We start from the raw sequence: 14,123 nt of genomic DNA, 5'->3' as shown, positions 1-14,123 counted from the left end.
TCTAACCAGGGGTGTTCAAACTTTTGCACAGGTTATATTATGTCATTTTAATTAATTATGCAATTACATTGAAACAGTATAGCAAAACAATATTGATGACTCTTGACTTCAAAAGCTTAATATTCCTTTGCCTCTGTTTCTGCAGCGGTGGAAACTCAAAGTACAAGTTCAGAGGAGATGGTGCCCAGTTCCCCCTCTCCACCCCCTCCCCCTCGGGTCTACAAGCCTTGCTTTGTGTGCCAGGACAAGTCCTCAGGCTACCACTATGGAGTCAGCTCCTGCGAAGGATGCAAGGTAAGGACCTCCTACTATGGAAGCTTTGAACCACATCAGCCAGTCAGTGACTTCCATTTTCTTAAAGAGGAATTCCACCAAATTTTCATCAATTTTTAACATAATTCAGTGGTTGAAATAAAAAAAAATGCAACACAAATAAAGACAGTGAACCTACATGTGTATTTTATTATGCAAGTTTTATATGGATCCTTCCACCCTGAATGGATCAAAAAATAAATATTTTACACCAAAAAGCTCTGAAAACTATCATAAACAGTATCTCAGACATCAGGCAGTATGGACCATTTAATGTAATAACTTTTTGTGAGGGAGATTGTATAGGTGGACATCTGGTTCCTATCACCACCATTGTGAACAATTCTGACTCTGTAATGTTGTTGAAATGTTGAACAGTTTGTGGATTATTCTTTTGATTTTCTTTTGATTTACAGTCATCTAACAGCCACACAGTTTAATTCAGTTCAAGTCTGTTCTGTTTGATTTGTTTCAGGTTGTTGGGTTCAGGCATTTAGCACAGGTCACTGAGTTCAGTTCAGTATGAATCAGTGTGACTCAGTTTAGCATCAAAGCACAAGTGTGCACAAACCAGCTCCTGTCTAAACATGCTGTACCAGCACATGCAGATCAAAATATCTACTCTAGAAATAAATGAAGATGGCACTGATGGCTCTTGAAATGTGTTCCAAAGAGGTTCCCAAACAAGCAAAAAACTCTTTCTAAACATTTGGAGTCCCTGAGCAACATCCAGATCCATTGCAGTGAAGTCTCACACTTGTATGAGCTTGTGGGACGTCTCATTCTATATTCATGGGCATTAATATGGAAGTGCCTCCCTTTGCATCTAGAATTGTTTCCACTCCACTGGGAAGCTTTCTACAAGATTTTGGAGTGTTTGGGATTTGTGCCCTGTCAAAAGAACATTTGTGAGGTCAGACACCGATGTTGGTCAAGAGGGCCTGGCCCACAATCAGCAGTTTTATTTACTATCTACAGCCACCACTGAAGCTGCACGTGTCTTCTGAGTTTTCTATGCAATGTTGATGATGGTAAAACAGTGGAAAATCGGAAATAATTAGTTTTCTTTGGGGAGAAGTTCACCCTTCATGTAACCCTCCAGCATAAATAAAGATATGTTTTAAGCCAAAACTTTTTACAAACAATGTCTCAGATATTATTTCACATATATTCCATGTAACAGCGTTCTATGAAGAAGCTTTTAGAGTAAAGAATTCTGACTCTGTAACTTTCAGTAGAGAAGTGCATGTCACACCAAACCACTCTGAATAACTCTGTTTACATCTTAACAATTTACTTGAAATTTTTAAAAATCCCCTTTAATTACATTTCTGGCTGTGATAAGGAATGGAAGAAAAAATGCTGGACCAGATGGAAACATTTGTTTTAAATGGTCAAATGCTGCACCCTAGTGGTGGAGTTTGTTACAGAATTTACTCACAGTCTTTGGCTGTGATTCTGACCCTTGCTCAGTTTAGAACATAGATGTCCTACCAAAGAATCTGGATGGCACATTTATAGCTCACTAGTTAACAATCTTAGTCTGACACACTGGGTCCCTTTCCAACAAGCATACACAGCAGAACCTGGTCAATCACGCACTCAATCTAAATTCGCACTCAATCTAGATTCGAAAACAGGTTTCAAATGTAAAAGAAGACCATCTTAGACTTTGCAGATAATACTACTAATACATTTTATTCATATAGCATATCTTATACATTAAAATCCAACATGAAGTGCTTTACAACAGCAGAAGAAAGCACAAAAGAGCATGTTGATAAGAGATCAACAAAAAAACAAAATAGATAAAGATAGTGGATGAGGGTGAAAATGAAAATAGATTAGAAAATGTATTAAAATAAAAAAATAATATTGATGAGAAAAGCAAGGAATTGCAGTTCAGCAAACTATTAAATGAATGTAAAGCAAGTAAATCAAGAAACAAACTGAGTATTTTTAAACTTTTTCTTGTCTCTCTCCTTCTCTTTCTCAGGGTTTCTTTCGACGCAGTATCCAGAAGAACATGGTGTACACCTGCCACAGAGACAAGAACTGCCAGATCAACAAGGTGACCCGGAACCGCTGCCAGTACTGTCGCTTACAGAAGTGCTTTGAGGTCGGCATGTCTAAAGAAGGTGAGGAGGAGTGAAGAATTCATTTAGTTCCCAGTGTTTCAGTAATGAAAGGTAGAAATGAACAGAAGCTTGTGAAGACCCACACCTTCACTCTGAGATGTTAGCTTTTTTGTTTTTTCCTTTACAGGTAAGAGAATCTAACTTGTGGCTGTCAGTTCTTAGATGATATTAGAAAAAGAGCTTACAAGGTCAAAGAAAGGGGCTCCCTGCCTCAACCCCACTACTGGCATTCTTTTAAGTATTCTTTTAAGGAGAATATAAATATACAGTCTCACTGATTGTTTCCAGCGTAATCAGAATCATAATCAAGCTTTATTGGCCCGGTATGCTTATGCATACAAGGAATTTGTTTTTTTGTTACAGGAGCTCACAGTGCACAGTACCAGACAGACATTTACATGTATTGAATAAAATAAATATAAAATATAACAAAATAAAATAAAACACGCATTCCTAACATCACACACACACACACACACACACACACACACACACACACACACACACACACACAGTCATACCTGTAGACCTTACAATGTGCAAAGTATGGGTCTAAAGTTAAGTGCAGAGTGCAGCAGCAGTTAAAGGGTGTATTGTGGCCGAGGAAGGGATCAATGAGGTGAGGTAAGTGGGGTAATATGGTGGGTAAGTAAGATGCTATCTTACTTAATGTGCAAAGAGTAGGCACTCATTGGACGAGGCATTTTTCTACCACTCCACCACTCTAAACTTTGGACTCACTTGCCATCTTACCCATTTTAATGACTGTGTAATAGTAATAGAATATACAGCTTTTATAGAGATTTTTATTATTATTAAAAACATCTAAATATTTAAACAGTACACAGTGTCCTACACAGCCTGCATCATCACCATCAATCAGAATGTGCTCCCACTGAGTCATCTTAAGTCTATGTGCCCATGTTGTAAATTTTTCATGTGTTTTAGTTTTGTTCCTCAGGGCCAACTAATGATGTTTGTTAACTACCAAAAACAATCATAATTCATTTTTACATGATCATTTCCCTCTTAACTCTCTTAAGCCTTTACAATTAAACAGACTGTAATATTCATATATGTAACTGAGCTCTGTTCTGATTGACTGCCCTGTATTGTGTCTGAAACCCTCCTCATCAGTATGAGTAAGTGGAGCTGTAAACTGTAAACTGCTGTAGGCTTAATAGGTGGATATGTATAAATGCGTCTTCAGGTTTGAAACTATAACAATGATTTATGTTCTACATGAAATTCATTTATTCTAAAAAGAAGGGAGGGAAGTTTTCCATGATAGATGCCCTTTAATCCCTTATGTGATGCACAGGGAAAGACCTTCCTGCCATTAGCCATTGACTCAAGCCCTCTGCCAGAAGCATCCCACACTTTCCTTCCTCTCAGGATATCCACTGTGAGCCGAGGTCCTGCAGTATTTATATATATATATATATATATATATATATATATATATATATATAATTTATTTATTTTTAAGTGTTAACAGTGGTGGACAGTAAGACAGTACATGTCCTTTATTATTGTACTTAAGTACTTCTTTCAATTATCTTTTCTTATTTTTGGAGATTTTTACTTTTACAAATGGATTTCACAGTAAAATATCTTACATTTATCATTTTCCATTGCTTTTTGCAAGATACTGTGAATTGAATATCTGATTTTCCATAATAAACATATTAATATGATACACTCTCACTAATAAATCAAGCAAATCACAGCATTTACCTTTCACTAAACCCCTACCCCAAATACTGACTGTCCAATCACAGCTTAGCAACTGTAACTTTAAAAACAAAAAGCCATTTCCCAAACTGAAACAGAAAAGGAGAAATGTGGGATCATTAGAATGCCTCACAAAACTTTTGTTCAACTACCTCTAAAAGAAAGTACTTTCATACTTTAGGTCAAGTAAATAGAGCTCTTGTACTTTTACATGAATAATATTTTACCTAGGATGTCACTATGTTCACTCAAATACTGATTTTTGTACTTTGTTCACCCCTGTTTATTAACCTACATTTAATTTAGGAAAACAATGCACACATGCAAAGCACAGAGCATCAACTATTAGAAGTGAAACATACACTTACACTGGGGTTATCCATTACGTTCCCGGTTCAGTGATTAAAGAATTTTTTCATATTTATCTGATTAGTTCTGTATGTCCAAAATTATCCACACACCCTTCTAATAAGTGTGTGGATACGTTTGGATATGCATTTATTATAAGGTGTAGCAGTTGTTCATAGCTTGTATAATGTCCATAGAAAAGCAGTGATGTTAAGTGACTCTTAACATAGCAACTTTTGAATTGATTACCCGTAATCATTGAATTGATTACCCGTATTGATTACCCCCTGGCTGCAGATTTACTGCTACTGCTCTAAAATTGCACTGATTGTTTGGTATAGATAGTGAACCCTCTCGCTCATTCTCTCCATCAGCGGTGCGGAATGACCGGAATAAGAAGAAGAAAGACGTGAAGGAGGAGGTGGTCTTGCCAGAAAGCTATGAGCTGAGTGGAGAACTGGAAGAGTTGGTCAACAAAGTCAGCAAAGCCCACAGAGAAACCTTCCCTTCGCTGTGTCAGCTGGGGAAATACACTACTGTGAGTCTAAGGCCTACAAACACTCCTACACAGCCCCCTGAGCTGTGTGTTTACAGATATTTTCACAAAAAACATGCATTTGAACATGAAAAGCTGAAATATGAGGAGACAGTACAAGACCATGATTGGACCATTCTTCATAAAATGTTCACAATGGGCAGCTGGCATTTTCAATCTTTGTATAAGGCAAAAAGATGGAGTTTTGATATGATAGCAACAGTTGTCATAATATCCAAACCAGATAACCCTGCTCAAATCTTTCATTTTTAATTTTTTTTCCATTATTTGAATACAGCTGCTCTTTAGACTGAACATCTCATGATAAATGGACCACAAAATTCAAATCTTGTAAGTCAAACATTTATACACACTTATGTTGACTATCATTTTCTAATAATCTTAAATATATTTTTTTAAATGCAAATGAAATTTATAAGACAAATGCAAAATATATTTATTTAGTACTGTGCAAAAAGTCACCTAAACACATTTTTAAACCATTTTAAATGTTTAAAACAATTCATTTTAGCAATAAAAATGTTTTTGTTGGGTCGACACAGTGACATAGTGGGTATTTTTTTTGCAGTGAGTGTTTTTGTTTGTAAACCCACTGCATATTAGAATAAAATACCAAAAAAACATAAAGAAAATACATATAAAGTAAAAAGGATTTATTGTCAATAAAATAGTTGCTATTTTGGGAACTCTTTTAAAGAGCAAAGTGTGGTTCCAGATTTCTCCCAAACTTCACCAGGCATCAGATGGATAAAATCCTTGTTAAAAGCCTGTTATGTCCTGTTAAAACGGTACCGATCAATCCAAATTAAAAGATAGTTAGCTCCTTCTATGACCGTTGTATTTTGGAATTTGTGTTGTTTCACTGCATTGTTCTCACTGTTATTGTAAAATGTGAAAAGTAGTGAAAGGGAGGAAACCCTTCTGTGATTTAATGTGTCCAAACCTTTGACTCGATTGTGTACATTAAGTTTAAAAGCATTTCCTGTAAAGTTACCATATCAGACATGCGTGGTTTTGTTATAGCAGTGACAAAGTATAAATGTCTGTTTAACTTTCATCTTTCTTTTTGTTTTCTCTATATAGAACTCGAGTGCAGATCACAGGGTGCAGCTGGATTTGGGTTTGTGGGACAAGTTCAGTGAGCTCTCCACTAAATGCATCATAAAGATAGTGGAGTTTGCCAAGCGGTTGCCTGGCTTCACCTCCCTCACTATTGCAGACCAGATAACCCTGCTCAAATCTGCCTGCCTCGACATACTCGTAAGAATTACTGCTCATACAGTACACAGTCTGCACTCTCAGTGGGGCAGTACCCCTCTTGTCACTGGGGTGGTACCCACAAGGGTACATCTTTAATCAGGGAACATAATTGTACCATAATCCACTGAATATTTTCTAAGTTGTACACCACACACACTGTGCACAGAGACCACCGTTCATTTATTTAATTACCAGTCAAAACAGCCATCAAATACAAGCATAAAAACATAAAGCCAACAGAAAATTACACTGAAGCCTCAACAACTAAATCTAATATCAGAGGTTTCAGTGTTTGCACTGAAAGACAGAGAGATAGCTGTTAGGTTGTTAGCGATTAGCTATTTTCTGTCGTTTTTTCAGGTTTTATTGTAAATATTTATTTATTAACATTGTGGCATTTTAAAATACCTGCAAGGATGCTAAGATAAATAAGATAAAATAAAATAAAAAGAAATAAAAACTAAAATAAAAATAATAATGACTGGGTAGAGGTATTCATGCCCACTTGCTGAGCAAGGTAACACATTGAATTTACTTGATTTAAACGTTTACATCATTTTAACATAAATACTTTACATTAAACGTGATTACTGCCAAAAATAAGTGCTTATTCAGTGCAGACAGTAAATACCAGCAGTTAAAATATCCGTCCAGTTTGGCATAATAACCACAAACATAATGAAAAACACTGCTTTCAGTTTGAGAACTCATGCTCACCTATACGCATTCAGTGCAGATAATATAATGCTTTATATGCCTTTTTCTTATTCTCCTCCTCTTCATTATCAAACATCACCCTTTTCCACCGATGTTCATCAGCCATGTTGTCTCCTCAGATGTTGCGGATCTGTACGAGGTACACACCAGAGCAGGACACCATGACCTTCTCAGACGGACTGACTCTTAACCGAACACAGATGCACAACGCCGGTTTCGGTCCCCTCACTGACCTCGTGTTCGCCTTTGCTGGCCAGCTCCTTCCTCTTGAGATGGATGACACAGAGACTGGTCTCCTCAGCGCCATCTGCCTCATTTGTGGAGGTACTTCAATCACCCACTTCTGTTTAGCTTTACACACTTTAAACGCTGAACTTGTATCTCAAAGTATTTGCTGCTTGTTATCTTGAGTTTGGAGTTGGCAAAAAATGAAACATGCAACAATTCATTTGTGTGAGAGTTTGTCTTGTGTCTTGCATCGTTCAAACTGCCTATGAAATCTGCCTGTGTGCTGAGGCTTTGCTCATAAACACAGAGTTTGTTATAGATACCTACTCTTAACAAAGATGGTTCTTCAGGGCTCTGTAGTAAAAAAAATGGTTCTATATAGAGCCATGAACACTCAAATAACCCTTTCCACAATTAAAATGTTCTTGCCATCATGAAAGTGTTCTTCAGAATAATGGAAAATCATCCATTTTCATAAGAAATGAAAAAGAAATAGAAGTTTATAATGCTCGAAATGATTAAAAACTATTAAAAGCTACAGAGAAAATGGGACTTTAACAACCATCTAGAAGACCTGGTAGATGCCAAATCTGTCCTCGTCAGAGAAACAGCACTTAAATCTTTCATCTTAAAGAGAGGAGAAAATCGAGCTCCTTTCTTGCCTCAGATGTGAAGTTTGCACTAGAACAGCAAAACTGGACATTTGAGATGTGGAGTTAAGTTTTATGGAGGGACAAGTGTGAATGTGTAACTTTGGAATTACTTTACTGTAGGGTTCTGTTCATAAGGCTACATAAGCTTGCCATGACAGCTGACATAACCCTACATAAATGTTCACAAATGCTTATTCCAATAGATGTGATTCGCTATAGTGGCTACATCTGACAATTTTGATCAAAGTCGCCTTTATGATAGATGAGGCGAATTGGAATAAGCATTCATATTCATTTGTGTAGGGTTATGTCAACTGTCATGATGAGCTTATGTAGGTATCATGTAGAGTAATGAACAAAACCCTACAGTAAAGAATTACCACACCTTCTAAGACTGAACTTTGGCGGTGTGTCTGGAGATTTCTTTGAGAAACTGTGTCCTGTAAAGAATGGAAGCCGTAATAAGGGTAAAGAGTGATACACTGAACACTCAGACAACTGATATTAGATTAAGCTGTTGAGGTTCTGTGTAATTTTCTGTATAAATGTCTCCTGTTTTGCCCTTGTCACTTAAAGAAGAGTCTTGCAACAAATGAGTTTACAGTTTGAGCCTGTAGACCAACTGTGGGTCATTGGAAAGGGTCTGCAGTTGAACCTTCACTCATCAGCACAGTGGTATATAGTAGTGTATATGGAAATACCTCAGTGTCACTGCTGAGTTAAGAAAACCCTGACAACCAACAATATCCAGCCAAGAATGGCTCTGTGGTCAAATACTGATGTAGGGTTAGTGGATAGCTAACATGTGCATGGAAAGATGACCTTTGTTTCTAACTGAACATCTACAGTGTGTACCAATAAGAAATGTATTTCTAAGTAAGTGGCCACTCATGTATTTCTGATTACTGGATCCAGTTGCAATTGGCCTGACCTGACTTATGCTGTCTGCTGCCTCTCTCTATTCTCAGTATTTTTCTGTGATTGTTTGCTCAGTTATTGACTCTCCACTCTCTTTTGTCTATTGTTTAGACCGCATGGACTTGGAGGAGCCTCAGAGAGTGGACCGGCTACAGGAGCCTTTGCTGGAGGCATTAAAGATCTATGCCAGAAGAAGACGCCCCAACAAGCCACACATGTTCCCTCGCATGCTCATGAAGGTCACTGACCTCCGAGGCATCAGCACTAAAGGTCAGCTCTCACCTGCACACACATCTACATACTAACACTGTGAGTTCAGCACCAATGGATATACTTCATATAATATTATTGCATATCGATATGTTGGCCAAATTCAAAATAATAAAATGGTCGATTACTAATTGCATGTTATGATAAAGAAATCTGCTGATTTCAATTGTGCATCCCTAATTTTGAACTTTTTTGTATGTAATTCACCAAGCAAAGAACACAACTAATTATGCTCATTTCTAAGTATTGACAATATCAACGATACACTCTGAAAAGATGATTATGATTAAATTGATCATGATCATGATAAATATTGTCTGTTGTCCAGCCCTACTATATATAAGGCACATCTGAAAAACAATATCACAATACGCCAGCATCACTATATACCCTATACACTATAGATACTGCTGTACATCAGTGAGCAATAAGTATACAGTCAAATGCAAAAGTTTGGGCACCCCTGGTCAAATTAAATGTTTTGTTGATGAAGTGAAAATAAGTTAGTGTTAGTAAATATGTTAATGCACAACTGAGGTTATGCAACGAAAAACCAGTGTATGTGACATTTTTGTAAAAATCATATAAGCATGGTATGGCATCGTTTGATGGCCCGTATTGTAAATAAAGAGGTAACTAAAACATGAATAAAGTATAGTTTTGCTTCTTAATGTACAACCCTAATTTCAAAGGCTGGGACAGTCTGTGAAATGCTGATAAAAACAGAAAGCAGTGATTAGTAAATCCTAGTTGACATTCATTCAATTGAAAACATTATAAAACCTATAAATTACTTAGTGTTTTACCTTCTGAACTTTCTTGTTTTTTGTAAATATACATTCATTACAAACTTGATTCCATCACCTTCCATTTTAGCAGCACTTAAAAATCTTTTGGGGGCTGAAGACACAAACTGATCCAGCTGATTTTTTTTTTTTTTTGCAGTTCCTATGTTATACAAGTGGGAGACAGTTCTGGACTACAGACAGGCCAGTCTAGGTCCTGCACGCAGCCATGCAGCCATGCTGTTGTTGCACATACAGATTGTGGCTTGTTGTTATCCTGTTGAAATAAGCATGTGGAGGGTCCTAGAAAGATGGTGTCTAGAAAGCAGTACATGTTGCTCAAAAATACATTCAACATTAGTGGTGCTTTGGCAGATGTGCCAGCTACCCACTTAAAAGACCCATCCAACATTTCTTCCTGCGTTTGTAGGAGCGGAACGAGCCATCACATTAAAGATGGAGATCCCAGGCCCCATGCCTCCTCTCATTCGTGAGATGCTGGAGAACCCGGAGGTCTTCGAGGAGAGCAGCAACTCAGGGGAGAGTGCAGCCGCTGCCCCGCTGCCACCCCCTGCCATCCAGGCCATCAAGCGTGAGCGAGATGAAGATTCAGCCCCTGAGGAGGAGGAGGATGAGGAGGACGAGTGTGGAGAGGAGGAGAGGGAGAGAGGTGGAGACAGCGAGGATGAAAGCTGGAGTCTTCTGCAGGGGGATGTGGGTGGGACCAGGAAGAGCGTGACAGGCAGAGCGCAGTGATTGGTGGAGACTGCTGGAGGTGTGTAGGAGTGATTTATCATTAATAATTTATGTGGACAGCAAACCACCACAGCATTGGAGCCTTTCTTCTGACAGCATGCATTCATACTCGTGCACATTCATATGTACTCTTCGGCTTATATGCGTTCCACGTGCAGATACCACCCCTGATTCCTTCAGCTCCAGCCATGGTTGGAAAACAGACAGCCATCCCTCAAGACTGGCGTGATATATGGACTGGCTCTGGAATTTAATGACAGAACGATAGGGCTGATAAAGTTCAATTTGAACATGAATGAGGTGAAAAGAAGCTGCCGTTCAATTTTTACATATTTGCATATTTGACAAGCACATTCAGAAATATGAAGACGCCAAAATTTTTTTAAGGGCTTGTACTATGAAAATTCTCTTTTTTAATGAAAGAGTTCGATGTACTATGTGAACATCACTACAGTAAAACCACAGGGTGCTGTGGAAAAAAATCCTGTTTTTCAATCCATTGGGTTTATGATGTCATTTGCATACCTGTACAAAATGGCTCATCAAAATTGCTTCATGTGGTAACAAGTAAATTAATTATATTCAAACTAAAATAAACTTTAAATGAGCGATTCTTTCAATGATTTATAATGTAATTTTTGGAGTTGAATAAAATTTGTTCAATTCGCTGCTATCAGAACAAAACCTCATATCTCCAATTTTGTCATTTTTCAGTTTTTGACATATTTTGAAAATGCCTGTTGCCCATTATATTATATTTAAATTTCATGATGAACAGGACAAAAGAAATGGCCCAAAATTACTTGCAAAAAAGGTCTGGTTCTATTGACTTATGTTAAAAGTCAAGTATGTTTTTTCCTTCTCCTGTAAAGTTATCACTTTGGAAATACGTGTCTTTGTTCTGATAGCAGTGAATGTTAATACATGAAGTAATTTTTTTAGGTTGAACTGTTGACCCATTTTTAACAGTGTACTGTATATACACCCAATTAGCATACAGCAGTTTCACATTGGGTTTCTTTGTGTTTGAGCCTGAACTGCTTTTTCAGCGAGACACAATGCATGGCAGCCAATCAGAACAGAACTCAATTGCATATATGAGTCTTAAAGATGCAGCCTGCTTAATTCTAAGGGGTGAAAAGAGAGACTGGAAAATGGGTTGTTTTTGATATGAGAATATCTTAGACGGAATTCTGGGGAAAAACAAATTATAAGAAAAATTCAGGATATGAGCCTAAATAGACAATTAAGCACCCGAAAACAGTGAAAAACTTCAATCCAGATGGTTTGCATTGCTTTTCATTTCATCTAACTTTTTCAGTCTTTGCACATATGCAGTTCTATTTATTTTTCTATGCATATGCCAACTATTTCCACCTGTGTTTTATGCGTCATAATTACGATGTTACTTCGGTTCATAACTATATATCTCCAACTGGCAACTGGCAAGGATGCATTTTAAGCTGAGTTTAGGGCTCCTTAGGGGATACTGAGGTTGGAGGGAAATATTTGAGCAGCATTCTTTTCCTCCAAATCATCACTCAAGTACTTTTTCTTTCCCTTTCCCTCTCCTGTCCATGTTTAGTTCTGTTCTTTGTCAGAACTGTTTGTCAAGAAGCAATGTTAAGCTTAATTTAATACTAGCTTAATTTAATGAGACAACTACATCTGGAAAGCAGTTTGTGTTTGATAATTTTTTTAGGAAAGAAATGCAGGATTAGTTTGTACTAAGGTATCACTACCAAAGTAACTGAAACTGTCTAGGCATCAGTTTAATATGGTGGTAACTGACCCTTCACTAAACTTCTCCCTTAAATACAGACTGACAAATCGTAGCAAGACCTATGCAGATCTGACAAGGTTTTAGAATTTTAGAGTCAGGAGTGCAAGACTAAGTTGAGTCTTTAGTCTCTGATCTGTGAGTCCAACTCATGTCTTAAGTCTCAGGAACACAACACAGCATAAAGTCTCTGAGATATGAATCTGATGCAAGTCTGAGTCAGGTCCTGAAGCTCTGCAGTGCAAGTCTGAATCGAGTCTCTAGTCTTTGAGCTGTGAGTCTGAGTCAAGTCTTGAGTGTCTGAGATGCAAGTCGGTGTTAAGTCGCAGGTCTTTGAGATGCGAGTCTGACTGGAGTCTTTGAGATGTGAGTCTGACTCAAGTCTTTAATATCTGGAGTCTGGGTGTGAGTCTCAAGTCTATGAGATGGGAGTTCGAGTCGAGTCTTTAGTCTCTGAGGTGAAAGTCCAAGTTGAGTCTCAAGTCTCTAAAGTGTGAGTCCAAATTGAGTCTTTAGTCTCAGAGGTGAGAGTCCTAGTCGAGTCTTGAGTCTCTGAGATGAGAGTCCAAATCGAGTCTCGGGTCTATGAGGTGCTGCTCTTTGTCAAGTCTCAAGTTTCTAAAGTGCAAGTCGGAGTCAACTTTTGAGTCTCTGGAATGCAAGACTGAGTCAAGACTGGAGTGTCTGGAGAGCGAGTCCAAGTTGAGTTTACAGTCTCTTGAGTCTCTAAGTTGTGAGTCCGTGTTGAGTCTTTAGCCTCAGAGGTGAGAATCCGAGTTGAGTCTCATGTCTCTGTAGTGCGAGTCCCAGTTGAGTCTCGAGTCTCTGAAGTGCGAGGCTAAGTTGAGACTGAAGGCTGAATCATCTACATTTGCAATAGAAAGCAGCACAAGTTAACATACCAAGCTCCAAAGGTTGTCAGACATAGCCGCAGTAACCAAGAAGGGAGGGGCTTAGCAAAGGGTCTATTAGAGTGTGAAAACGGCTCCGTTTTGCATCATAAATGCTCAAACATTCTTCCAAAGGCAACATGATGCGTCTCTAGTTCAGGGCAGACCAAAACTTTCACTCAGGGCTACTATATACAAGGACCAAATCATATGTGCGTCCATATCAGCCAGTCTGGCTGCCACAGTACTCCAAATTGGACATTGTACTCCAAATTGGACATTTTTTTCAGGCCTGCATCCAATAAGAGCTCAAAGCTGTATACACCAGCTAATACAATATTTCTTGCTTTATTAATATTTCTTGCATTTTTGTATTTTTACTCTGTTAAAATGCACTTGTATAATGAAAAATCTGAGAGTGCCTTACTGGATCATTCCCCAGTTCAGTGTGATGTCAGTCCATAAATCTGTTATCATGAGCCATAATCATAATCGTAAGCATTATGAAAGCTTCATACCTCTTTATAGTGTTGGATGAACATGCAGTACATATAAATACACACAAAGCTCTTCTTTGTTGCTCTTCTGGTGCTGAAGTAGATTATGCAAGAATGCAGTACAGAATGTAATGCATATCCTTAATGGGACATAGCCATAAGGTTTGACATCTTATAGGGCTACACATTTGTGTTTGTGTGTTGCATGTTAAACTTGTGTGTTTGTGTGTGCACTATTTTTTATGTTAAGGCTTAAAATTTGTCCCTACTGATTTGTATAT

General features: G+C 37.9%; 1 protein-coding gene across 4 annotated transcripts in view; it reads left to right on the top strand.

Annotated features, from left to right (window-relative positions):
- Positions 1-11,415, top strand: part of LOC108424631 (retinoic acid receptor gamma-A-like) — an 86,316-nt gene extending 74,901 nt beyond the window's left edge. For 3 of the 4 annotated variants that reach the window (XM_017692776.2, XM_017692777.2, XM_017692778.2), the window contains 7 exons: positions 146-294; positions 2,309-2,450; positions 4,907-5,070; positions 6,172-6,348; positions 7,185-7,389; positions 8,976-9,134; positions 10,350-11,415. In XM_017692776.2, the coding sequence (XP_017548265.1) occupies positions 146-294; positions 2,309-2,450; positions 4,907-5,070; positions 6,172-6,348; positions 7,185-7,389; positions 8,976-9,134; positions 10,350-10,675 (1,322 nt within the window). In that variant the 3' untranslated portion in view covers positions 10,676-11,415. The other variant, XM_017692779.2, reaches the window with a different exon arrangement.
- Positions 11,416-14,123: the final 2,708 nt, after the last annotated feature.

This window comes from Pygocentrus nattereri, chromosome 21, assembly GCF_015220715.1.
Source record: "Pygocentrus nattereri isolate fPygNat1 chromosome 21, fPygNat1.pri, whole genome shotgun sequence".
Taxonomy (NCBI): Eukaryota; Metazoa; Chordata; class Actinopteri; order Characiformes; family Serrasalmidae; genus Pygocentrus; species Pygocentrus nattereri.
Note: the sequence above shows the minus strand (reverse complement) of the source record. Positions and strands in the feature narration are given on the sequence as shown.